This window comes from Lipophrys pholis (genome assembly GCF_963383615.2).
Source record: "Lipophrys pholis genome assembly, chromosome: 4".
NCBI classification, from domain to species: Eukaryota; Metazoa; Chordata; class Actinopteri; order Blenniiformes; family Blenniidae; genus Lipophrys; species Lipophrys pholis.
The window spans coordinates 23,274,029-23,299,099 of NC_137637.1; the positions used below are offsets into that span (position 1 = coordinate 23,274,029).

The 25,071-nt window shown below is 40.9% G+C and overlaps 1 protein-coding gene across 1 annotated transcript in view; it reads right to left on the bottom strand.

The window, feature by feature from the left end:
• Positions 1 to 18,913, bottom strand: part of cacna1da (calcium channel, voltage-dependent, L type, alpha 1D subunit, a) — a gene marked incomplete at its 5' end in the record, with an annotated part of 57,533 nt that extends 38,620 nt beyond the window's left edge. The window contains 3 exons of the mRNA XM_080461697.1: positions 3,741 to 3,880; positions 17,579 to 17,684; positions 18,603 to 18,913. Of these exons, the coding sequence (XP_080317823.1) occupies positions 3,741 to 3,880; positions 17,579 to 17,684; positions 18,603 to 18,913 (557 nt within the window). The remainder of the gene's footprint in view (positions 1 to 3,740; positions 3,881 to 17,578; positions 17,685 to 18,602) is intronic.
• Between the last annotated feature and the right edge of the window lie 6,158 nt (positions 18,914 to 25,071).

Below are 25,071 nucleotides of genomic sequence, written 5' to 3' on the forward strand. Positions count from 1 at the left end.
CTCCTTCACATATCGACACATTTTCACCGAACACAATTCAGAAGAACCACTTTGGTGAAAGTAACTCAGCGGGTTTCTTTCCCACCGGGTCGGATTTTACCAAGCAGGACTTCACTCAGAATCTCTGCTTCTGCACGCAACAAGGTCAGCGCGGTCACAGATTTATTTTAATATAACCAAGGTAAAATTTGCTGGGAGGGATGATTTGGATAAATCGGAAAGCCGATATTAAAGCTGCAGACCAGAGCTGTCACCTTTCAAGATCCCCTTTCAGAAACAAATCTGGTCACCCAAATCCCAAATTTTACATTATGTCAAACTTCATAAGAAATCGTTCATTAACAGATGGTGACATCCATAAACAATGAGAAGTATTACAGAAGGCATGCTAGTTTAATTACAAAGTGAAAGTTACATAGTTACGTCAGTATATATTCATATGAAAAGTTGATTACTGGTGGTCACACTCGTGGTTTTGCACAATATTTTAGTCAGTTTATTCAGTTTATTTTGAATTTATGGTGGTGAAATTGTGAACGTGCAACGCCTGAGAGCTTCTGGCCTTTTTTTGTAATGATTACTTTGAACTTTCAAAACCTTGGGCTTATTCAACATTGTCAAGTTTTCTGGGGAAGTTAGTTTCAGCTTCTGCTCAAACCAACAACAACTGTATCGCTCAACTCACTTCACTCTTTTATTCTTTTTTCTGTGATTTATTGAAGGGTGCTTCAGATTTACCAGGTGGTTTCTTTTGCAGTTTTTTTACTTAACTGGTCAGGTTCTCTTTATATTGAAATTACACCAGAAGATGTTCGACCATGAATACGTTTTTGAAAATATAAATGTGATTCTAACTTTGATTCTTATAATGGCCACTTCAAGCAATTAAATACCGCAAACTATTATTTAAACTGAATTAACTTAATTCATTTTAAGCCAATTCCTAAGCTTTTTTCGTCTCTTCCTCATATGATTTTCTGGATTTAGCGAGTGGATATTAGCTAGCAAATGGGCGCTATAGGGTAGCTTTTGAATTTGAAGGGTCCAGGAGCTGTAGATTTGAGACGTATGCGTTCAGCGGGGACAAGATGGACATAGAATCCAGGAAAAGTTTGAAAAAAAATATTTGGCATTGACTTTAAGGTATCTTGAATTTCTAACTAATTCAATTATGCTTAGAACAAGTCGTGTGTTTTCTAATAGATACAGTACATAGTTTTTTATTGGGAGATTATATCAGACTTGTCTCGGATATTTCTCTAACATTTTGGTACTTTTTAGCTCCAATAAAACCGAGCACAGCTTTTTTATTCTTCTGTGTAACCGTTACATGACCTATGGCAAATCAGTTAATAACCGACACACAAACACACATTGAAGTCTATAGAAAGGAGGACTAAACTGTGACTCTTGGCAGATTTATTTGGTTGTTTGAGAACCTTTTCTAGCTGTGTTTTAACATCACACACAGGGAAGGTTTTTTTTCTTCGCGTGTGTCACTTCAGTGATTTAGCAGCAACAGTCACTCGTCATAGCGGGGCCAGCCGTCTTTGCATCTGACTGCATGGCAGATCAACCCTGCATGCAGCACCGAGATGGAGATTTGACCCAGCTACCCACTGGACTGTGCGTATTGAAGGAGAGCTAGAGGGAGGAGGGATAGAGAGGAAGGAGCTAGAGGAGAAAGGAGATTGAGAAAATAGATAAGGCTAAAGGAGATTCTGTGGGAGAAAGAAGGCAGAGTGAAGTGGGGAGGTGTCAAGCATAGACCATTCAAAATGTGAAAATGAAAGGGGGCACTAATCAGAGTGAGCTGCAGAGACAAAGCAGAGCAGGATGTGAGAGTGTGAGCAAAAGACAGTCAGAGAGAGGAGAGGAGAAAGGGAAAGATGGGCGGGAGTGTTGCAGAAGAGATGAAGTATGGAGAGATGGTGAGTCACTCCAGTGGTGGTAAAGCTCTGATTTATTCTCTGTGTCTTTTCTGGGTCATATGCTGTGGGTGTACGAGGGTCTCTGTTAGTACTTGGCCACTAGGAGCAGAAGCTTCAGCAACTTCAACATGGCAAAGGATTTCTTTATTGAGAAATATAACAAGTCGTCGTGAAAAACCCTAAAATCAAATCCAAGTAAACACTTGTGCTCTTCTCTTGATCGAAAATGAAAAACAAAAGAGAAAACACTTGACTTCAGTTTGATTTGAACTCATTAACGATTTTAACAACAGACCACCCATCAGATCATCCATTCCCCTTCAATATCACTTTGTTCGTCTCATGGCCCCACAGACCTTTAGAAAACCCTCAAACTTCAAATGAATGTTTTTACTCTGTGTGAGAAAAGAAGAAAACCGGGAGAAAAACCACATGTGCACAGGGAGGAGCATGCAAACGCCACACAAAAAGGCCCTCAAGCCTAAGCCAGAGTGAAAGTGGGGAACTTTTACACGCGTCTAAACATTACACCACAGTGCGCCCCTGACATCAGAACAAAGATGTAAACACAACGCACAATGTGCTCTATATTTTTATTTTACTGAATAACGTCCACAACAATGCTGTGCACTGGACGGAATGAAACCTAATTTATAGTGAATCATTGTGATAGGATTTTTAACAACTAATGACTCACCAAAAACTGATTGCATTCAAACTGCCTTCAAACTTCTTTACAACAGTACCACAATATATTTACAGTCAAACAGAGACTGGCCTTTAAAATCAGTCCACTTGATCCACTGTTTTGGTGCAAATCACAATCAAATGGCAGCATTCACATCTACAATAGAGACCGCACTAATGCAGCAGGATCTGGTTCAATTGGACAAAACCTGACAAGTCTAAACATACCTAGTAACCTTGAAAGACCCGATGCTGGTCAACAAACAGTTAAACATGTTATGACTATGATTTAATTCAGGCTACCTGGATTTATTTTGTTTTCAAGGAAGTAAAATTGTCAACAAATGTGCAATGAGTGAGAACTTCTGCCAATTATTTTGAAGAAAAGAAGAACTTTTAATAAATGGCAGTTCTTCATCCACTAACAAATGTATGGCATGATTTATTGTACAAGTCCTGGGGCAACTGGAAAAAACTGTAAACCTTGGTATTCTGGCAATTTTTAGATTTTTCTATGGGAGGAATTTATTTTTCAGTGGGTAAAATAGTAGCAAAATAACCATTTAAATACAATTATTGTCAAATATGTCCCTGCATTTCAGTGCAAAGTGGTACAACCTGAAGCTGAGAATATTAAAGAAGAAAAAAATGTCAACTTGAGCCACATGGTGTTATACTGGTCAACACTCCTGCCTCACAACAATAAAGCTTCAGGTTGTCCCTCCAATTATGATGTTTTGCAACCTTCAACTTGCATGTAATTACAAAGTCACTCCAACAGTAGAGCTTTGGTGATGAAGTTACTTCACGAGCAATGAGTTACTTCCTTATCGCTGCGTCACTGATTTCTCAGCCCGGGTCTCAGTGTTCAGTTATGTCTGCTGCTCTGACTGAAACAATCCCCAGTGAATAAATCTTTTCCCAATTTGCAATTCGGCCTGCTCGTAATATTTTTGACATCCCGGGTCTAAATGTTATAGTTATAAGAAGCACAGATGCCATATCCTGTCATTGGTGACAGGATCAAGAATATAAGCATTTATGGAAGCAGCAACAGTTTATTCACAGTCAGATATCAAATTCCTTTAGACACATATGTAATGAACGAAACGAAGGACTTACCCTATCACAACAATGACGAAATCCAGCATATTCCAGCCATTTCTCACGTAAGCATTCTGGTGCATCACCAAACCATAAGCAATAATCTTCAGAAAGGTCTCAATTGTGAAAATGATGAGGAAGGCATACTCAACGGTTTCCTGCGGGCACACAAAAACAAAACACATTTAATAATAAGAACGATGCAGTATCACAAAAACTGCAGTGTGAGCGTGGGATTAATGAGGTACAAGTTTTGGCAGCATACAGTCAGACACAAACACTGACTTGATAAGACATTGCACTTGCAAAAATGACACAAAAATGATTCGATGAAGAATGACGTTTTTAAGCCAGCTCTGTAGTGGGTAAAACCACCAATGTCAACAACAGCAGGAAACAATCCAGGACATTATTGAGAAACACCTTGTGTTGCGTTCAAAGATGCTCGTACTCAGCTAATAATGCATTCTTTCATCAAATAATTTAGAATGATTATAGATGCACAATGGACTCCTGCTTAGTAGGTCAAACTGAAGTAAAGGCAGCAGGTAATAGTATTTAAGAAGTCAATTTGCAGAGTTATTTACTCCAATTAACACACCTCAATTCCTGTATAAGTTAGTATGTATCAGATGAACTGCACTTGTATACAAGTAAAAGATGTACAATTACACTGTAACTTTCAAATAAATTCTTACCTATTTGTAATATTCAAGACACAAATACAAGAGTCGGATCAATAAGCATTGAAAGAAATGTTTGTTGCTAAAAATCACATAAATGATGAGCAGGAGCTGTGTTTCGACTAAGAGTTACATAAACACACACAGAAATTATATTCTCTGTCTTTACAGTGCAGTTTACAAGGCCACGTGAAGTGTTTCTCCACATCAAATACGCCATGTGACAAAGATTAAAAACGACCAGCAGTTTTGTCTGTTTCTCAGGTTTTTGACGAATATGTTTAACCAGAGCCTCCGACGTTCACCTTGTGTTGACCTCAGTCAAATCACACACTTCCTTTGCACATATTCACAGAGTACTGTGAAAATCGGGACAGCATGAGAAATGTTGATGAAATGAGCAAGAGCATTTCAGAGCACGCAAAGCTGGAAAAAGAAGTGAGAACAACAGTGTTGGTTTTTTTTGAGTTTGGTGTCACGTGTCTGACGCATTACCTCCATGTAGAAAAGCTCACGAGTTTTATTTCATGTCTGCACATGGATCAAACGGAAAGGCATGCAAACACCTCCAACAGAAACAAACTGATCACAAATATATAAAATATATTATTCTTGCTATTTTCTTGGATTGTGAATGTGAAGAAACTGTAGCCATACGGAGCCATTCTGAGAAGAGAAAGGATAAAACAGTGTTAAGGTGATGAAGCTGATTCATTGGCTGGAACAACCAGAGGATAGGGTGAATGTGTGAGAGCGACGCAGAGGTTAAAAAAGGGACAAACACACTCTGAATAAAATGGCTGTTTTTAGAGGGTGCGTAGAGATTAGAACCAGTGATGTAACTCAGCAGTGCGTCTTTCTCCGGGTGTTTGAAAGGCACAGAGAACACAGGAACATTAAGCCATCGGGTTGAGGTCGACCGGGAGGGAAGCGGACAACGGAGGCACACTTAGCCAGACGAAGGTGCTACGTGCACTTTAGCGCAGTGAGATGTGTGAGAAACTGGACGTACTAAAGGTGATTCGGCCTGTTCAGGACAGTTCTGGGACCTCCCGAGAGATGCAAAACCAGTGAGGGGCCCTCGATTCATCCTTTATGCATGAGGCAGGTGAGAATGAACTCTCCACATGGGTCGGCAATCAAAATATCTGCCCATCAGCGGAAAAACACACTAAAGACACGGCAGGCAGGAGTTTAGCTTTTTATTATGGGTGACACAATGGACGCAAATGCACACATGCACATGCGTTATGTTATACACAATATCCACATCTGCCTGAGGGACCCTGTAATCCCCTACTCTGTGTTCTCTGTGGACTCCATAAATGCAGGAGAGCTGTGGGCTGTCGGGCTTGTTTTCCCTGCAGTTTACTGCAGATTGTGAAGAGCACTTAGCCCGGAATAAAAGACGCGGGCCTCTTTGTTACTGAGGTAAAAAGGTTGAGCAAAGCTTACGGCTGCTGCCTCTCTGACGGAGCATGTCCAGGCTGCAGGGAGCAGCGAGGACAGGACGATTCATATGAGGATGAAAGGACAGCGACAAAAAGGCACAAGTGAATAATGTCCAACAGCTTTCACAGGCTGTAAATTGCCGCAGTTATCAGATGGAGTTTAATGAGAACTTTTTAGGACAGCCAGAGAAATAGCACGAACCACAAAAATGTGAAATCAGATTAAATACTTTTTTTCCCCCACGTGTTCTACTGCAGTGATTGAGTATTAATTGTAAAGACTTGAAAAACAGCATTGTCAGGACAATTTTAGCTTCCCAAGCTACAGTAATTACATATGCAGATTGCCACTTCCTAGTTCATGGAAGCGTGTTGAATATAATAACAAATGATGACCATTTCCTCGCAATTAGGCAGCAATTCAGTCATTCATCAGCACGCTGAACTGTGAGCGGAAATAGAAAGAGGGAGAGAAACAATGAGAGACGGAGAGCGAGGAAAGAGGCCTTAGGGATTGCGATAAATATCTCTGACTCATCTTAGTTTATTTGTCCTGTAAAGAGACTTACTGTAATGTGTCTCCTTGTTTCATACAGTGTATATACATTATCGCCAGTTAATTAGCTCACTTGCCTCAATGATATTCTCTTTGGTATACAGCGCAGCATGATATATCAGGTACTCACGCACACAGACACACGCAGCACATGTTTAGGTCCTAACATGCACGTTCACATCAAACTCATGCACAGCAGGACGCCACAGTATTAACCCCCACAGCCACAACGCTAACGGGCCCTCCGTCTCCGCCGCTGGGGGAACCTTCATGTCTACAGCTCTGCTACATTCATCTCACAGGGCTCAGTTCACCGTATGACAAAGGGCGCTGAACCTCTGCACCTCGCATGTCATCGTCATATGAATAAGACAGACGGACAGCAGCAAAGTCAGCCTAGTAGCTGGGTAACCTGTCTCATGCACCACAATGGCAAAGAAAACATAAAGCAGACAATAAACCAACTTGTCCCACAATGAAATGACTATTCTTCATACATTATAATTGCATATTTATATTAATACAATGTAAACTACAACCTCTAGAACTGAGAGGTACAACATTTTTGGACTGTGGGATGACTGTTGTACGCGGAGGAAGCCCATGCCCACATGGGGAGAACATGCAAACTCAACACAGAAAAGCCCCAGAAGTCTCTGGTTTGAGTTGCATGTAATGCGACTTCCTCCCACAGTCTGGAAAAACATGTATTTCAGGCTAATTGGTGATGTTAAATTTCCCATAGCTGTGAATGTAAGTGGATGTGACTGTGTGTCTGTTTGCCCTCTGAGGGACTGTTCAGGATGGAACCTGACTTGTCCGATAGCCAGCAAAGATTAACTCCAGCACTCTACAGTCGTGAGTTGAATAAGATAAAAAAAAAAAAAAAAAAAAAAGAATGGATACATCGTCAACCCTGGTTAGTTTTATTCCTGAGTTAGCTGTCTACTGGTTTCTGCCTCAAATGTTGTAAATTGCAGTGTTGAGAAATAGTAAGAATATATAGCAATGGGGTGATACCATAGTATAGATGGTTTTGATATCAGGACAAATTGCAAAACTGAAAGCAATATATATACAACGTATCATGTTTTTAAAATTTCATAGCGCTCATAATATTTAGTGAAAAAAAACTAACGATATTGTGTTATTGTTTTAAAAGGAGGGGCCACGCAATCAGTGCACAACGATTTTCACCTTTGGAGTTAAATTCATAGCAACAATACTGTCATATGTTGGGAAAATGTGTTCCCACAATAATCCGTGTCTGGGACAGCAAGAGGCCACTGTGCCTTCATTCATTCACTCAGTCGGTTTCATCTTTGTGCTGATGGTTATTTGTTCACTGTTTTCAGGCACATTCTGTGATGATTTGCAATTCTATGTTTGCTAAAGCTGATTTAACTCTGACAGCCATCGAAATAAGTCTGTACAAACTATAGATGTATTTAGCTGCTACTTCTGAGTAGCAATAAAAGGATAAAAGCAGCTCACAGTGACAGTCATGGATGCTGAAAGCTGCATGACGACGGCACCACATGGAGATCTTGTCCACACAAGGACAGATATTTGACCAAGCAGTTTTTTTTCCTGTCTTCTGACTTCGCTTTTATAAGTATGACTGAAGCAACAATGTTTAGTATAGACACAGTTTGAAATCATCGGCAAGGTCTATTTTAATCACTTCAGATTCATCTTGAGACAAAAAAACATTCAACTGCAAAATATTAAGCAGTAAATTAGATAAAGATGACCCACCTTACACTCAAGCACAGTAGGTTCGCCTCACCCTGTCTGCCCCACAGACACAAATTATGAAAACATTTCAAAAGCAGAAATCATCCATGATAAGAAGAGGGCAACTACAGGAAACATAAGGAAAGGTAACCAAAATGCAAATTTAATTGAAGGTACATGTCCTGATTCAAAGCTGAGAAGCGACACATCTAAGAGTCTTTAATAATATCTGAATGTCTCATGACAAGTAGTGAAGTCTCAAAGCCAACAGGAGGAAGCTTCTAAATAAACATATGTAAGCAGGTGACACTGTAAAGAAAAGCATAATAATGAAAAAGATAAAAAGACAAACTAGTTATGGTTCCAGCTTTGTATTTAACTAAACTATTAGCTCGTTCAAACTTTTATGCTCAGTGATACCTCAAGTCTTTCAAATGTGTAGTCTTCATCCACTGGCAAAAGCAATACGCACAAACCACGTAGATAAAAAATCTTTCAGTGGATTTCATGCTTTTCTGATTTTATGGCCACCTGACAGTTACTCTCTGTGCGTGTGTGAGCATCTGAGCGTGTGGCGACAAGCCCAGAGTCACATGAGTCACAGTGACATCATGCATGTTTGATATCTGTGTGCAGGCCAGAGCGCTTACATGCAGAGCAAACACAACAAACTACAAGCCATAATACCAATGTCAATGCAAGCCGTATGCAGCACCCAGCATGGCATAGACGCAAACGCACGCTCCCTCCAGTTACCAGCCATGGGACAGTTGTAGAGCAGACATCTCCTGAGTGTCACAGAAACATCACACTGTCGTTCTGGATCTGATTCTGCACTCATTGAGTGGACGTATATTCTCACTCTGCTGCTATCGCCCTCCCCCATTCTCCCATCACATCTCTTTCCTTCCCTTGTCTGTATGGATCAGTCAGTGCCATCCAGCCATGCCAGAGGGGTGAGGGCAGCCAGCATTTAGTGCTTCTTCACCGCCTACTCCTGCAGGTTTGCACAGTAAATAAGTGTGCTTCAGTGTGGAGTCTATATTAGGATGGCTGCTCAAGTGTGTGGTATGCATGCCAGGGCTTGTGTTTAGCTTGAGCATCTTTTTATAAGCTCCAACACATGTTCAGCACATTGGCATTTTTGCCAAAACACAAAATGTGGATTTGCTTAATTGACTACATATTTAGTGTTCAAACGCAGCACTTTGATCCTGATCTTGTCTCTTTCTCTCTCAAGTGAAGAACAACAACATTAATATCAGAAAAATGTTTTTGTCTTGAGCACGACATGAAACAAGATAATGCATCTGTTTTTATGCTCCGTCCTTGATCTGCCTACGGGGCTCTGCTCGTGTGCGTGCGTGACTCTGTAAAGGACTATGGAGGTGGGCTTGATTTGTGTGCGGATGTCGATGTCACTCTGCCAAGTATGACACAAGTGCCGGTCATCTTTACTAAACTCACACTCCTAGGGAGCATGTCTTCACAAGAGAGAAAACATCACACAGAATTGCCAGGTGAGGTGCACAACTTTCACAATAGTCGCTGAGATACTGGTACAAATTTAGCAACTTTCGCTACAAGAAATGCTCCAGCTGTCAGAGATCACGAAACTTGGCTTGACATGAGTGTGCCGAGTGCAAGAAAAGTGTCGGAGTGGGATTTTTTTTTTTAGCAGACGTGCGCAACACACCCTGACCTGTACCGAGTGTGTGTGAGCGAAATAGATTTCCAAAGTTTGAAAAACAGAGTGAGGACCTGGTTTATTAGCAAAATCACCCAAGCTTCTCTGGGTGTAATTCATTGTTGTAGCTACAGTTCTGTTCATTGCTATTTGCCCGTACACAGTTAAAATGTGACAGTTGTGCATGACTAATATGCAGATATGTATCATCCAGCAGTCTCTGCATCTTGGAGGGACAAATTCATATTATTGTGCATAAAAAATTCCACCTGAGTTGCCAAATGTGGTGCAGCGAAGATTTGATAATAGGGTGGAAGAAAAAGTGGATCCATGTTATGACGAAAACCTTGTATCAGTACGCAGAGAAGCATCAGGGATGGTTCAGTGATATCGCATGTAGAAATATGGGAACATCCTGTACGAAAGGCACTGAGCTTTCCACGAGCCAAGTGACATGAATTGACAGTTTGTGTATCTATTTGTATAAATCCGTTGCCCATATGAAGAAGTGACTTCAAATGCGAGACACTCTTTTTAAATGTAACGAGTCTACCTACAATCAGCCACCAGATTTGATTTAATATACCAGAACACAAGCAGAGCATCAGTATATCAGGATAGCATCGGATCCAGGTTCCTGTGACCCTCAACTGAATAAAGCAACATGGAAGATGATGAATGGATGAAAATTGGAGTGCTGCAGTACTCAGGGGTATATAGGATGTGACAACAACCTGTTGGAACACCCATGTGACGCACCTGCAATTACAGTTGTTCATGATCGTGGCTGCACATTCAGATTGTATTAACACAGCTCTGACTCCCTGTTTACGCTCTCTATTGCTGTCTGACACACACACACACACACACACACACACACACACACACACACACACACACACACACACACACACACACACACACAGGATAACAAGCAGGGACAGAGCTAGTGTGAGCCACAAATGAGCAGTTACGTTAAGTGACTAAACACATACTTCTACCATCATCTCTATGGGAGTCCACGGTCCAGACGTTACTGCTTGTGCCAGCCATTTTACACACACACACACACACACACACAAAGCCAGATGGTTGATTTGCCACACACATGAACACATCACACTCCTCTGCAACCGAACACGCAGCCAAGACGATGACATATGAACCTTAGCTGACTTCTCACATACTACAAGTCTACATGTCATCCTCTCCATCAAATACATATCTCCTTAATCCCTTTTTTTTTTAAAACCACAATTCTGGACAAGGTCAAGATGCATACATATAAAAATACATGACGGCCAGTTTATGGTTGTTTTCATTTTGCTGACGCAGATCATGAGGGATGAACACTGACTCAAGAAGTAGGATTTGCGCTCCAACATTGGGAAATGCGGTAAAAAAATATTTTATTGGTTTGGTTTGCAAGTTGCTGCCAAACAGAAGTAACATACTTTTCGTGCAAGTGCAGCAAAGATAAACTGCACACATCAGCAGGCTTTCATTAATCCATGAGAAAATCTATCAGTGACGGTGTCAAATACTGATTAAGGGAGTGCGTACCTGAGGAAGGAGATCATGGTAAACGTGGGATGTTACATCTACACATATCTAATATTACTGTCAAAACAAGCCTCTGTAGCCTTGAAGTCAGCCGGAAAAGCAACAAAGAGAATGCGCAAAATGATGGCATCAGTGAAATATGAGGTCAGATAGAAAAAATGAAAATGTAATGACATAATAATAAAAAAATAAAATAAATAAATAAAGGAAACTTTGCTGTGTTGTGCCTCAGATTTTGTTAGACAAGAAGCACTGGATGCCTCTCTTGTGTGTGGCGTGTTGTCACACTGAAGCGCTTGATGGCTGTGATCAGTCAACAGGCCTTGGCTTCGGGTCAGCAGTTTGGCACGATGATAGTTGTTGGTACATATTTACATCAGAAACGCCTTCTTTGTTGTTGATACTTGATCGTGTTGTCGTGCACAGGATGCACATTTCACACTAATACGTCACATGTGACGCTTCACTGTGTGAATGCCTTGTTTTAACCTGTGGTGCTGTGTGTGAATATAAGTTTACTTAAGTTGGTGTTAAATTGTGCACATCCACTCAGACTGTGCAATCTTCAAGTGATAACTGATGACAAATTGTTGTGATGAGTTACTCAGTATGTGAATCCATAGCAGGAAATGACTGCCAGATAATGCTTATTGACATTTGACCAGTTTATATTGAAGCACTAAAGTCTGTTACAGAGCTGCTTTCTGTTGTTGCATTTCAAATCTTGCTGCACAAGAATAATTAAAAGTGAAGGATGACATTGATTTTGAACAGTTAAAAGTTTTTTAAAAATGCTGACATGCTCACTTTTCTCACCACTTAAATGTGAGACTGACTCAAACTGTGAGTTCTCTGCTGGAGTCCAAATGACCTCTTTGTTGGACCGTGCGTGGACATAATAGTCTTTACGTGTTTGTGTTCTTTTGTCCTCGGTAAAATAAATCGCTCTCCGGCTCTGGAGTTATGCAACACCACCGATATGGGCACGGACACTACCTGAGCTCAGACGCCATTCCCTGCATGTTGTCATACAAACGATACGCTGTATGAATCATATTCACCAGGAAAAGGTCATTGTTTTGCTCAGCTATGTTCAGCAGAAGATGCCTGTGGTGTTGAGTCTCAGATAGATAAGTCAGTAATGACCTTAAGCCAAAGGCAGGGTGGTTTTGATTGTTTGTCCCACTGGCAGACTGAAACAATAATTCAGACTCATCCTCCCGTCACCTTTTTCACACAACCCACCAGACCATTAAATGTGTGTGTTAATGCAATGTGTGCCGGTCTGGGTGATTCAAAATGTGGGAGAAAACTTACCAAGCTTTGAAGATACGTAATTATGTCACTCGGGAAGTTGAGTCTTTTTTTAGTGATTAAAGTGGGGGGAAATCTACTTTGCTGTATTTCTTTTTTCAATTAAATATTGCCTTTTACAAAAATGTACTGTGATCTGCCATGATGATGATAAAAAAAATGTGGTTGTGCAATTGTATGCGGATGCTTTTGTGTGCAGATGGGAGCATTACGCCATACTGTGACTATCCAACATGACGTGATGAAATGTATTTTATTTTTGGTGTCATGGTTTAATTTAGAATTTTCCTCAATAGAAGAAAAAAGTTGAAATACATATCCGTTCAATTCTACAATATTTTGAGCTTACACATTACAGTGACCTTTATGGCCTTTAAACATCACAAATGTGATGAATAAACAAGATAAAATGATCAAAATTGTCTTCATCACAAGTTTGCAAGAAATATTTCTGGATTGTGTCTAATCTCATCCATTCTTTCTTTCAAAAGTAAAACAATAAACATCTGGTGTGAAATATGATCTAAAGACTTGCAGAATTAGTTTTAATTCTATACATTTTTAACTATATATTGTAAAACTACCATTTCCATTTCAGAAATGTGTGTTTAACAGAATAATTAAGAGGTTGACGGACAATTCATTCACAATGCCCACAGTGCTATTAGCCTGCACTTTCTAGAGAACAAAGATTATACTAAACTGCAGTAGAGGTAAACAGGATCTCTCTGTGTGTTTTACTAATGTTTTTGTATCAATTGTTTTCTCAATATCCAACGTGTTGCCTATTTCATGGCACTTGGCTGTACCCATGATATGTAGTCACCAATAATGTAATAAGGGACAATAACATGAGAATTTTTTTATCATTGTAAATATAATGCAGTCAATTATGTTATAAATACAATCATTTGTCTACTGAATGGATGAATATGATGACAATGACTTCAACTAAATTGATTTTTGATTAGCAATTGGGACAAATTGCTAATCTTTAAATTTGTTTTAAAGAAATGCCGTCCTATTATTACACAGTAACATTATTGGCTGCAGTTATTATATTTTCAAATACTTTTTTTAATGGCACTTGTAATAAATTGTTAGCAAAATGTCCTGATACTAGTTCATATATATTATTAAACTACTGGCAAATTAATACATTATTGGCTTTATAACATTTGACAATTGACACAATTATTATGTTATTTGGAGCTTTTACATCGTAGGCCATCATCACAATATTGATTTCTACAATGGTAAGCCTTTTTTGTTTAATTCCCCTCTCTGTGTGTTACACACACACACACACACACACACACAACACACACACACACACACACACCTCTTCCAGAGGACTCACTGACAAAGGGCTAAAATCAGCTGAGATAAAGTTGCTCCTCACATTGAATAATTTGCTTCGTTAGTCCATCAACTAATCCCTTTCTATCATGTTTTTGTTAGTCAAGATCAGTGATCGCAGCATGCTGAATCGACCTTCAGGTCACTAGGAAATGTCCCGGTCTTCCTATTAGCCAATGCCCCCTGGTTTATCCTCTACCCAAGGTGGCTGTAGAGGAGAGCCAGTCACGTGTGGTCAGTGAAATGACTTACGATTGCAGAGAAATGACTAAATGAAGAACAGCAGAAAAGAAGGGCGGTAAGCAATAAAGGAATGAAAATATGACTGCAGGTTTCTGACTGGATTTATTGTCTCATTGTGTGCATGGACGTGTGTGTATTTGTGTGCTGGCTACGTCCTGTTACTCACTTGTGCCTCCTGGTGGTGGCAAGACCCCAATCCTTTGCCCTCTGTACTGCCCGAGGAGGAAATTGCTTTCTATTTATAATGAGCTGCTGCATTTACCGAGCCTTACTAACAAGACGGGCAGACTCAAACTATTAAGACCTTCATGACTTTGCAGCAATGTGGTGTTCTAACTTTAACAGCTCCACAGCATCGAGACACTGTGGACACAGACAAAAAAACCGATTCTGGATCTTACCTCATGATTATTTTAATACTAACAATGTGCATTAGCCTGCTGCACACTATAAAAAGAGTGTTCAATGTCCAGTAATCGAGGCTCCACCTTATTGCTGGGTGGAGTGTCTCTGAGTGCTGAAACTTACACCACATTTGAATGCATCACTGAGTAAAAATGGGCATGGTTTAGCAGCCCTGTGATATCATTTGATTCTCACGTTACACACCAGGCTGCTCAGCAACCCCAGCTCAGGTTTCACATCGGCCCTCAGTCTACCTGTGAGGCGACAAAGCAGAGTAGTGTGAAATCGCCACCACAGTCTTACCTGCTGGCTGTTACAGCAAAACCAGCTCAGCATTTTTCTCTCCAGTGCTTCTCCTGTGTACTACAGTGTGAACTTTCTCGAGCAACTCAGGGCCGAGCTGGTACACCTGCACCGTGCAAGAATCTATTGTTCACGCAAAAGGCCAATATCGCATTATTCACCCTCTGGTATTTGATTTAATGTTTACGCTGCAGAAATGAACTAAAGTCCTGTGCAAGCAAAGTGAAGCCATGAAGCGCTGGAAGAGTACCGCTACGGCAGTGAGCAACAAATATATAATGCAGCTATGTGCTGCGTATAGTTACAGAAGACATCATGGGCGGCAGATCAGCATTTAACTAATAAGCTTTGTTCCAGCCGGAATTAATCCTAAAAAGCTGAAAAGAAAGTCATATTTGATAGTTTCATATCAACTCCACTGTTCTCTCCTCCACTAAATCACCTTCTTCATGAATGACTTGCATCGTTTGTATTCCAATATCTTTTTAACTTTTACTGTGTGCATACATGCATCTAATCGGGCCCTTATATTTAGCCAGCTAGAATAATGTGAAAGATATTATACAGCAGTGCTACAGCAGGTGCAAACAACAGACATGATGAAGACATCTTAAAAAGTCCCAATCTGTGCTCATAATTGCTCATCTTTTGTTGCATTATAATGGAAGAGACATCATGCAGACGAAAGCCGAAGCCATTTAGCATTCAGTCATTATTTACGGCAATATTAAAGCACTTTCTTTCTGCGAAGCACCCTCATATGGAAACATTTGAAAAGGGTGATGCTCTAAATATAGGTATGTATCTAAGATTTGACTTTGAATATGTCGACGGGAGCAAATAATAAGAATTGCTGTTGAGAGATCGTTCAGAAAGTTTAACATGCATCGTGGGTGGCATCTGTCACTGCGGAGATTAACATACATCCTGCAGCACAACTCTGCTACAAGTGAAATGATCATACACACAGTCTGGAATCTGTTTTGTACCTTTGGTCATGTCACCTTTTATATCAATCTGTTTTAATTTTCTTAAAACCTCCTATTTCGACACAATTTTAACCCTGTGTAAAGCATGTAGACAAATTATCTTGTAGAACTGACAATAGCGCTGAGTTTGACTTGTCTCTGAATGCAGCCTTTCTGGATAAATCATTTTCTTGAAACAAACTATGGATTTACCCGTATGACTATTCCATCCTGACCTGTCCTCTTGTCTAAAAGGTTATTGTGAAGAGTCAGGTGACTTCTGTTAAAATTGTTGAACGTCTGGGTGAACAGTGTGAAAGAAATGACCATGCTCGTTTTGTAATTGTCATGTTTTGCTTTCAGTGTAACAGCTTAAATCAAATGTATGACACACGCAGGACAAACAGTGTGACGTATCAGTGAAAGCTTTGTGCCTCTGTATAAGCTAATAATAGTCATGGTAACAAACATACTTGTTGTATTCTGCATGTTTTAAGCTTTTTTTATTTTAGTTGTCGCAATCAAAAGCTGTTCTTTGCTAAACCCGACAACGTGCTCTGGATAAAACTGCACCAGACTCCATAATGTCTTGGATGGCCTGGTTTTCTCTCTTGCATCTGCACTGTGTAAATAAACACCCTGAGGTCACCCTCCAGGAGGTCAAACTGACAAGCAGTGCACCTTACTTCATGAAAGTAGACCGAGCACACTTTAACCAAAGCCGCAGCTTATCTTTCACAGTGAGACTTGCAGCGTAACAGACAGAGAAGCGCTCCCGACAAGCCATTCAGAGCCGACTGCTAACCTTTCTCTAACATGGTCCTGCTCTGAAATGAGGCTTTGAAAGCCTCCAAATGTCTGCAGACACGATGTAGACTCTGCTCAGGAATCACTGCACACAGCAGCTGAATTCTGTTCACGCAAGCGCCGCGCTCTGCGAGTCTGTCTGGCTTTTTGTAGAGTGCACTTATCCTCAGCTGTGGAACAATGCTTACAACACTACATCACCCATAATTCATCACAAAGACATAAATGCACAAGGTGCACAGAGTGGTGCAGTGACGAGAATATTCTAAAAATAGAAAGCTGAATAAAACCTCTGCACAGAAAACTATGACATGATAAAGCACCACCAGAACGAGTGTTGAAGTGTTTCTCTATGTCGGTACAGCATATATTTCAGCTCTGCATTATTACTGGCGACAGAGGGCTGTGTGCAACACCGGGTTATTAAAGCAACAACGCTCACTGCATCTTCTTCAGAGAAGAGCGATGCTATCAGGCTTTATCAAGTGAAGGAGAATTATTCACACTCTTTGTAATCCATTTTTTGAACTCAGAAGTGAATGAAGGCTAAGGAAAGAAGATGACAACGGCCACTGGGTGAGATAATCTCATGTTTCTCATCACAAACAGGGCAAAAAAAAAAAGAAAAAAAAAAGGATATATATTTTGTCGTTATTCCTTAGAAAAGATAAGACCCCCGAATTGAAGAAGCCAGACGGTAGAAGGCGATAAATGACTGAAACCTGACAGATAAAACAGCCGCCAGAGAAAAACCAAATAGAAAGAAAATATTTCACTCACCAGATCGTGGTTTGTAGAGTTGGAATCATCTGCAGGAAAAGGGATGTAGACAGCTAAGGCCATACAGTTGGCAAAAATAGCAATTAATATAAAGATATCAAATGGCCTGAAGGAAGAAGTTAAGGAAAACTTGGACGGAAAGTACACAACTTAGCTGTCATGAATAATAAACTACAGATGAAAAAAACATGTCAAGTCCCCCGCTATGATATAATTACTTGTCGAATATTTATAAAGGTGTAACTAATAAAGTATTTAAAGTATTGAGCATGAATTATTATTTATTTACCTGTTTTTTTTTAACGTGTATAGCATTACTCATATGTACGGTTTTGTTGATTTTATTTTTGCTTTAACTGCAAAGTAGTTAACGGCTAATTCTTAACGGCTGCTCGAAACCGGCATGACTTGCAACCTCTGATGTAACGGAATCTGCGTGACCCATAAAGTAATGGTAATAAATCTAGTTTATAGAGAAAATGTATTTGCATGTTGAGCAACGCCCTTTCATAACATCAGATGGATTTTGAGAAGAGAGCATCTGTTTATGGAACAAACTCTCCACAGCAACAATATATCGATGGATTCATTTACATCACTGCTCCAGCCACTTTTGAAGCTTGCATCATCATCATCATCATCATCATCATCATCATCATCATCATCATCATCATCATCATCATCATCATCATCATCATCATCATCATCATCATCAACACATGGGACAGTCAAATAATGAGGAATATTTTCACAACTGAGAAATGTGTTTCAATTTCTGCAAACAAAGCACCAATTTGTTTTGTTTTTTTTTAAACTAAAAATCCTAAAAGGTTGAAATGATGGTTAAAATGGTTGAAATCACATTGAGGGTGAAGACTTTGAACATCCACCAATCATACAAAACTCTGGGATATTTACTTTCCAATCACAGAAAGTCGTTCTGAATCAGCTGGTGTAAGGTGAATTGTTTTTGCTTTAGGTACCATAAAAACATTTGACCATTACAAACCACTGTGAAGGATACTTCCACTCCACCAGGCTGATGCAGGCCCTGCGTATGGGGTTGTTGAGGTTGAGGCAGAACAGAGCCCTGGGTGGCCTGCTGTTGGCATTACTGCCCTGTTTCTTGCTTTTGGCATACTGCTGCCGCTTCTTCTGTGCCAACGCACCTACCGGGATGGTGGTGGTTGCTGGGGCAGGTGGGGCAGGGGGAGCGGGCGCTGCAGCGGGGGCTGGCGCTGGGGTCGGAGCAGGGGCTGGGGTTGTGGCGGGAGGGGCTTCGGGAGCGGCGGGTGCCGTGGGGGCTGGGTCTGGGGCAGGCCCGTTGGCGCTCATGGTGCGGGCGTGGCTCTGTGAGGAGCATCCAGCAGCATGGATCTGCCAGGGTAGACAGGGAGACTAGAGGAGGACAGAGCAGTCTGACCGATGAGCTGGCACGTCACCAGGGGGAGCGACTCTGACGCTGCTGGCATAATTTGCCTCTGAAACAAAAAGGTGAGAAGGGATGTCGTCAGTGCTTTTTTACGTTTTGTCCAACAATAAAAAAAAGAAAATTGATGTTGCTTTTAAGTGAGAGCTGGTCGCATTAAACTTGCCCTTTAAAATGACCCCGGTGCACATTAGTCTATTTTAAAGTTCCTCACTCTGTCTATTAAATCCTAAATGGCCCTGCTTCATGGACCTACTCATCAGATCTCAAAGATCACCTGGTTATAATGTTCCCGCTACACTGAGAGTCACCTCCAAGTCTAATGAAGCTATTTTTATTAGTCCTTGATCTTTCATCCCAATTAGCCTTCCAGTATTAATGATGTGAATATGCTATATTTACATCATTATTACTGATGTGATTCTCCATACTCGTATTTTTCTCTCTATTGTCTTACCAGTTCTTCTTCCCATTAATAATCACAGAAAGCTTATAATCTTACTTTAATGTTGTGATGATGTAGAAATTCTAACTTAAATTTTAGCTAGTGCATGTTTGACTAAATCCAAGCATGCTTATGACTGTGCCCTTAACAACTATTCAATACACTGGGTGCTCATATAGCTTAACTTGGATAAAACAAGCGCACAATGCCTTTTAATTAATACCAAAAGACAAAAGATAACCTGTTTGTTTACCTTTTGGAATATTTCATTTAGTCAATCAAAGTAAAGAATAAAGGTCTCAAACACAATACGAAAGAATTTACTCCGAGAATGGCTAGTGATGATAATCCATTATATAAGAAAACCTATTCGTCTATACAGGGGACAGAGGAGAAATGCCAGAATGCTGCTGAACATTCAAAACAACAAATAAGGTAGACTGGGTGATCCGAGAAGCTCCAATCAAAGTCTAGTTATACTTAAAGTTGGCTGAGGCCCAGTATAATAGCAGGCAAGATGCAGGAGGAGCCAAAAGACACCAAAATGAAGCTTGTGGATTCAGAGCTCTCATTCTCAGCCATCACTTGGTCACATCAGTTGTGTAAGTCCTTGAACTGCGAGCAGGCCCCGCAGAGGAAGAAACAGAAAAGGTCACATTGCTGTCACGCTCCCAAGACGAATTCATCTTCTGATTGCACAGAAAACCTTGCCAAGGTGTTATTGTCATGTTTGGGGCTCTTGGATTTTTTTGGGGGGTGACTCCAGACTGCCAGCTCTGCTTCTCTTTTGTTCAAGGCTTCTGCCTTAATGCAGCCAGAGCTAGTGCAAGCTCAGTGAGGGAACAATGCGCATTAAAAGACCCCCCCCCCCCCTTTTTTTTTTTTTTTTTTTTTTTTTGTGGAATATTAATTTCAATACTGCGTCGACATCATCGACCGTGCAGCCACTGATGAAAATGAAAACTGACATTTCCATGAGCGATTCGTGACAAAATAACCATCATCAAGCGTCCTCGTGTTTCTCCTTGGACACCACCAAGGTAAGACATCCCCCCCCCCCCCCCCCACCCCCCACCCCCTACATCCAAAAAGAAAAAAGAAAAGAAAAACCTCCGATGTGGAATGACAGGCTGACTCCGGGCGCTCGTAGTGAAAACTGAGCATCGCACCGCCGTCAGACGGTCCCGCCGCTCAGCCCCAACAGCTGTTATTCCAACAAACCTCGATCAGCTCTCACACTCGGGCCAATACGGTGGACGGTGCACATGACCGGAGCCTCGGTCAGTGGGGAAGGTTGGAGTCTGCCATCAGCAGCATTGTCCCTCCTCTCTACCCTCCAAACATGACGGCGTCGACAAAGTGGCCATTAAAAGCGGATGTCCTCTGACAATAATGCAGAAAATGTATCACTATTGATCGGGTGCATGCGGGAATGATGGAGGGAGGGAGGGGGGGGCAGCTATGCTAAAAGGCTAACTTCAGTTTTGTGGAGCAGAAAGCGCACCGTGCATGTACCTTATTTCCTGGAGACTTTACAATTCAGCCACGGTCCCCTCCGCTCGATGACACGGATCCGGAGCTTGGCGGGGCGAAGAGAGGAAGAAGAGGAGAAAAACAAAACACGCAGGTCCTGTTAAAACTGCAGCCGCAGCTCCGAGGAGAGACACAGAGGGGCTGTGCGTTAGTGAAGCTCCTCCATGGTGATCGTGTGGAGCTGGAGACAGGAGGAGAGTGCGCACCAGACAACAGAGCATCCTCGTCCGCTGCCTGCTTATCGTCACGGCGCCAGTCAACAGTGAAACGAGAGTACATGAGAGAGAGCGAGCTCTCTCCTCCTTCTGGCCCTCACTCTCCTCCTGCTGCTGCGGCTGCACACATCACACAGTGCCCAGCTTCACCTGCTCGCGCTCCTTTAATAACAAGTGACACCTTTCAAATGCAATATCGCGTCCAGCGTCCATTGACCACGCAAAGGTCAAGTTTCCCCTCTGAGCTCTTACTTGTAGCCCACATCACAGTGGTGGGACGTTAGTCACAGACAATATCATTTAGCAGTATGTTGACTGCAAAAATGTGGCTTTGTTTGTTTAAATATTCATAGATAAGTTAATGGCCAAGTATAAAAAGAATATTGAAACTAACTGGGAAAAATTCCGCAAGTAACTCCTTTTTTTTTGTCATGGAGTTCAAAATGTTCAGCAGGTTATTGCTGTTAAATGTTCAACTATCATCATAATCACGTAGCTATGCATCAAAATTAATTTATTGGCTTTTTCCAAGTGTTCTCCATCCAACATCCATCCATGGAACATGCAAACTCCACACAGAAAAGCCCTGCTCGTATTTGAACCCGTGACCTTCTCACTTTGAGGCGAGAACGCTATCCACTGTGTCCACACTGTTGTCCATCCTGAGTCATGTCTTTTAACCTCGCTTGTACTGACTGATCAACAGCAGGATCACCTCCACCAAATGACTCATCCCAGATCCCACCAAAATGCACTACACTGCACGGCAGGGGATACTTCAATCGTGAGGCAATTAAACTCGACAAACTACCACGACTTACAGCCGAGCTCTTCTACTTGTATATATAGTTTTTATGTTATATTTAATCATGTACCTAATTTTAAGTGTAGTTACTCTGTGTGGATGCTTTGAATCAACACATTCATGAGAATGCCCCTTTGGTTTGATAAAGTATTGCTTTCTATTTATCTTATAACAGAAATACTAAAATACTTAGACACTAAAGCGTTTCTACCTTCTGCTGTAGTTGGATGTTTTCACAATTAAAATCAAAATAAATTTACAACGTATAGCCCAAACAGTCCGTCAACTTCAAAACTTAGGCTGTATAAGCTGGATTGGTGGCTCTGTATTTGCCTGTAGGTGTGAATGTGTGTTGTTGTATCCCACTCTGTGGACCTGCCCTGGGTGCACACTCCCTTGCCAGTCTGCTGGGATTAGATCCAGCAACCTCCAATTCCAAAATGTATGAAGTGCATATAGAGGAATTATGTTGTTACTTTATGGTCATAAGCTACATAAATTGTTGAGGTTTAAAAATACAAACATCCAGCCACTGTTGTTGTGGCTTTTGGAAAATTCCCCCTGGTAAATGATGGCAGTCGGGCATTCAGGTGATCAGTTCTTGGTGGCAGAGCATTTGTGGAGCCACGATGATTCACACCCTCGGTTCAAAGCAATCTGTGATCCCTTGTGCATGTTTTCCTTGCGAAGCAACAGGCTTTCGTGACGTATTCTCTTTGAGAAGTATTGTGGTGGAGAAAACATATGAAGCAAAGAGTCAAGTCAATTATAAAATTTTTTGTTGTGACAAAATTCACTCTGCATAATAAAGTTTCATTGAAAACTGCACTAGGAGTGTTTAAATCGCACTTAAAAACAAATTTCAGGTTCCCTTGCATTTTGTAAATAGACAATAATTAAATGTAGTTTTGAAATGAATTACCTTCTACGTTCTAAACAATATCTTTGTCAGCCAGTCCTCTTAAATTCAAATTAGGCTGTATGTAACCCCTGAATTAAAGCGAGACACAATTGGTATAGCCTATTTGTGTTTACCCACCAACTGGTCAAAATTAGATTTGCACATGAGCATGATCAGACAAATTCTAGAATCTAGAGCAGAAGTGGGACACTGCCCATCGATCATACATCGATCATTATTGCACTGGTGTAATAGTGGACAACATTATCACATTTTTCTTGCTTCTGTATTATTATTGTAAAGTTTTAATTGTGAACCATTTTCAAAACATAAATACAATTACTATTTTCTTCCCCTAATGTAAAGAAATTACTGTGTCCTGAGAGCTCTCTCTCTCTCTCTCTCTCTCTCTCTCTCTCTCTCTCTCTCTCTCTCTCTCTCTCTCTCTCTCTCCTGCATGTTGCATGTTGTTCACACAAGTGAACCCATAAAGATTAATTACCTTTCTTTCTGTACACAGTTCTGTAAAGTGTATATAGGGGGTCAAAATGTAATTTTGCTGCTCTGTCCATGATTCACGTTTGCTGTTGATGGGAGCTCTCCTGCCAAAGTTGTTGAAAACTTCTCCTTTCCGCCGACAGCAAGCGTGTCTTCATAATGAGACAGTAAGTCAACACCACTTCAGCCGATCCAGGTGTAACAAAGAGCTCGCTTCAGTTAAAGCGGCTCCCTTAAAGGAAGCAAATTCTGAAATGGTCCTCATGTATGGGGATAAAATAACAGTTTTGATTATACCTAATTCTCACTTTTGGAGTAATGCTATGACATCCATTTTCTTTTGTTTATTTGATCCTGTTCATGTAGAATCTTCCAGTTTGGTAAAGGACATACCACCAGGACATCTCATTAACCTTCATTGATAAGCTCTTCTACAAGTAATGTCGAAATGGATTTTTAGGGTAAAATGTCTTTGTGGCAAAAGCAGCAGTATTGCGAAGCAGCTGTACATCTGTCATGCGTACCTCTACACATTAATCCCACCCTTATAAAAAAGTAATGACCAAATGATAGCTTTGACCCATGAAAGACCCCTTTACAAACACTAGACTGGATTTAATTTTCACATGTCTTTAACATTGGTAACTCTTTCAACAGTTTCAACAAAACAGCAAACGCAAGGCTGTATTTGCATTCTAATATAAAAGTGTAACTATTCCTGATGTAGCTAAGATGCATTCCCTGTTTATAAAACCTTGACACAGTACAGCACAGTATGAACACAGCCACAGATGAAGTCTTTGCTGTTACTTGCTCAAACACAGTTTCAGTACCACTCAGACATAGTTGGATTCATCATCGTTAGTGTTGTGAAAAACTTACCTGGAAAAAGTGAAGCAGCTGACTAAAATGTCAGCTTCACCTAGTTGACAATCAAGAGCACAAAATAAACCTCTTCCTCTCTGACGCGCTGATCAGCAGTTGATGCTGTTGAGAAGTAGAGAGGCAACGAGGTATCGGCTTGCCGGGGATAATGGTATCTTCTACAATCGTCTTGAATTATTCACTTATGGATGAAGGGTGTGTGTGTGTGTGTGTGTGTGTGTGTGTGTGTGTGTGTGTGTGTGTGTGTGTGTGTGTGTGTGTGTGTGTGTGTGTGTGTGTGTGTGTGTGTGTAACTGTTTTCTTTTCTTGTTTGTTCATTTTTTTCTGAAATCTACTTTTTGGGATAAGGAGTAATTCCCTCTGGTGTAAATCATGAACTCTCACAGTGTGGACCTGTTTTAGGTAAGTGGTTGTGATAGTTCTAGATAGATTGTGTCTCTGGGGATTTAATATAAGTAAGTCAGTGTGACGTCCCCTGAAGACACAGGAATGTATGATTGCATGTTAAAATGAAAACAATTTGATATGAATTTTATATTTAAGAGGACTTTTTTTTTAATTGGTTCAGTGTTTTTAGTTGTTAGACTCCCTTTCATGATCAGTCCAATGTTGTTGATGGAGATGTCTTCTTGGATGGGGTTGGATTGGGGGATGGCCGCCTGGTGCCTCCGATACGACACATCATCAGTTGTGCACACCGGCTTCATTGGGTGTTTCAGCCTTTTATCACAATTAACCCTCAGCCAAGGCTGGCCCATTGCAGGCTGATCAGGCCTGAGTGT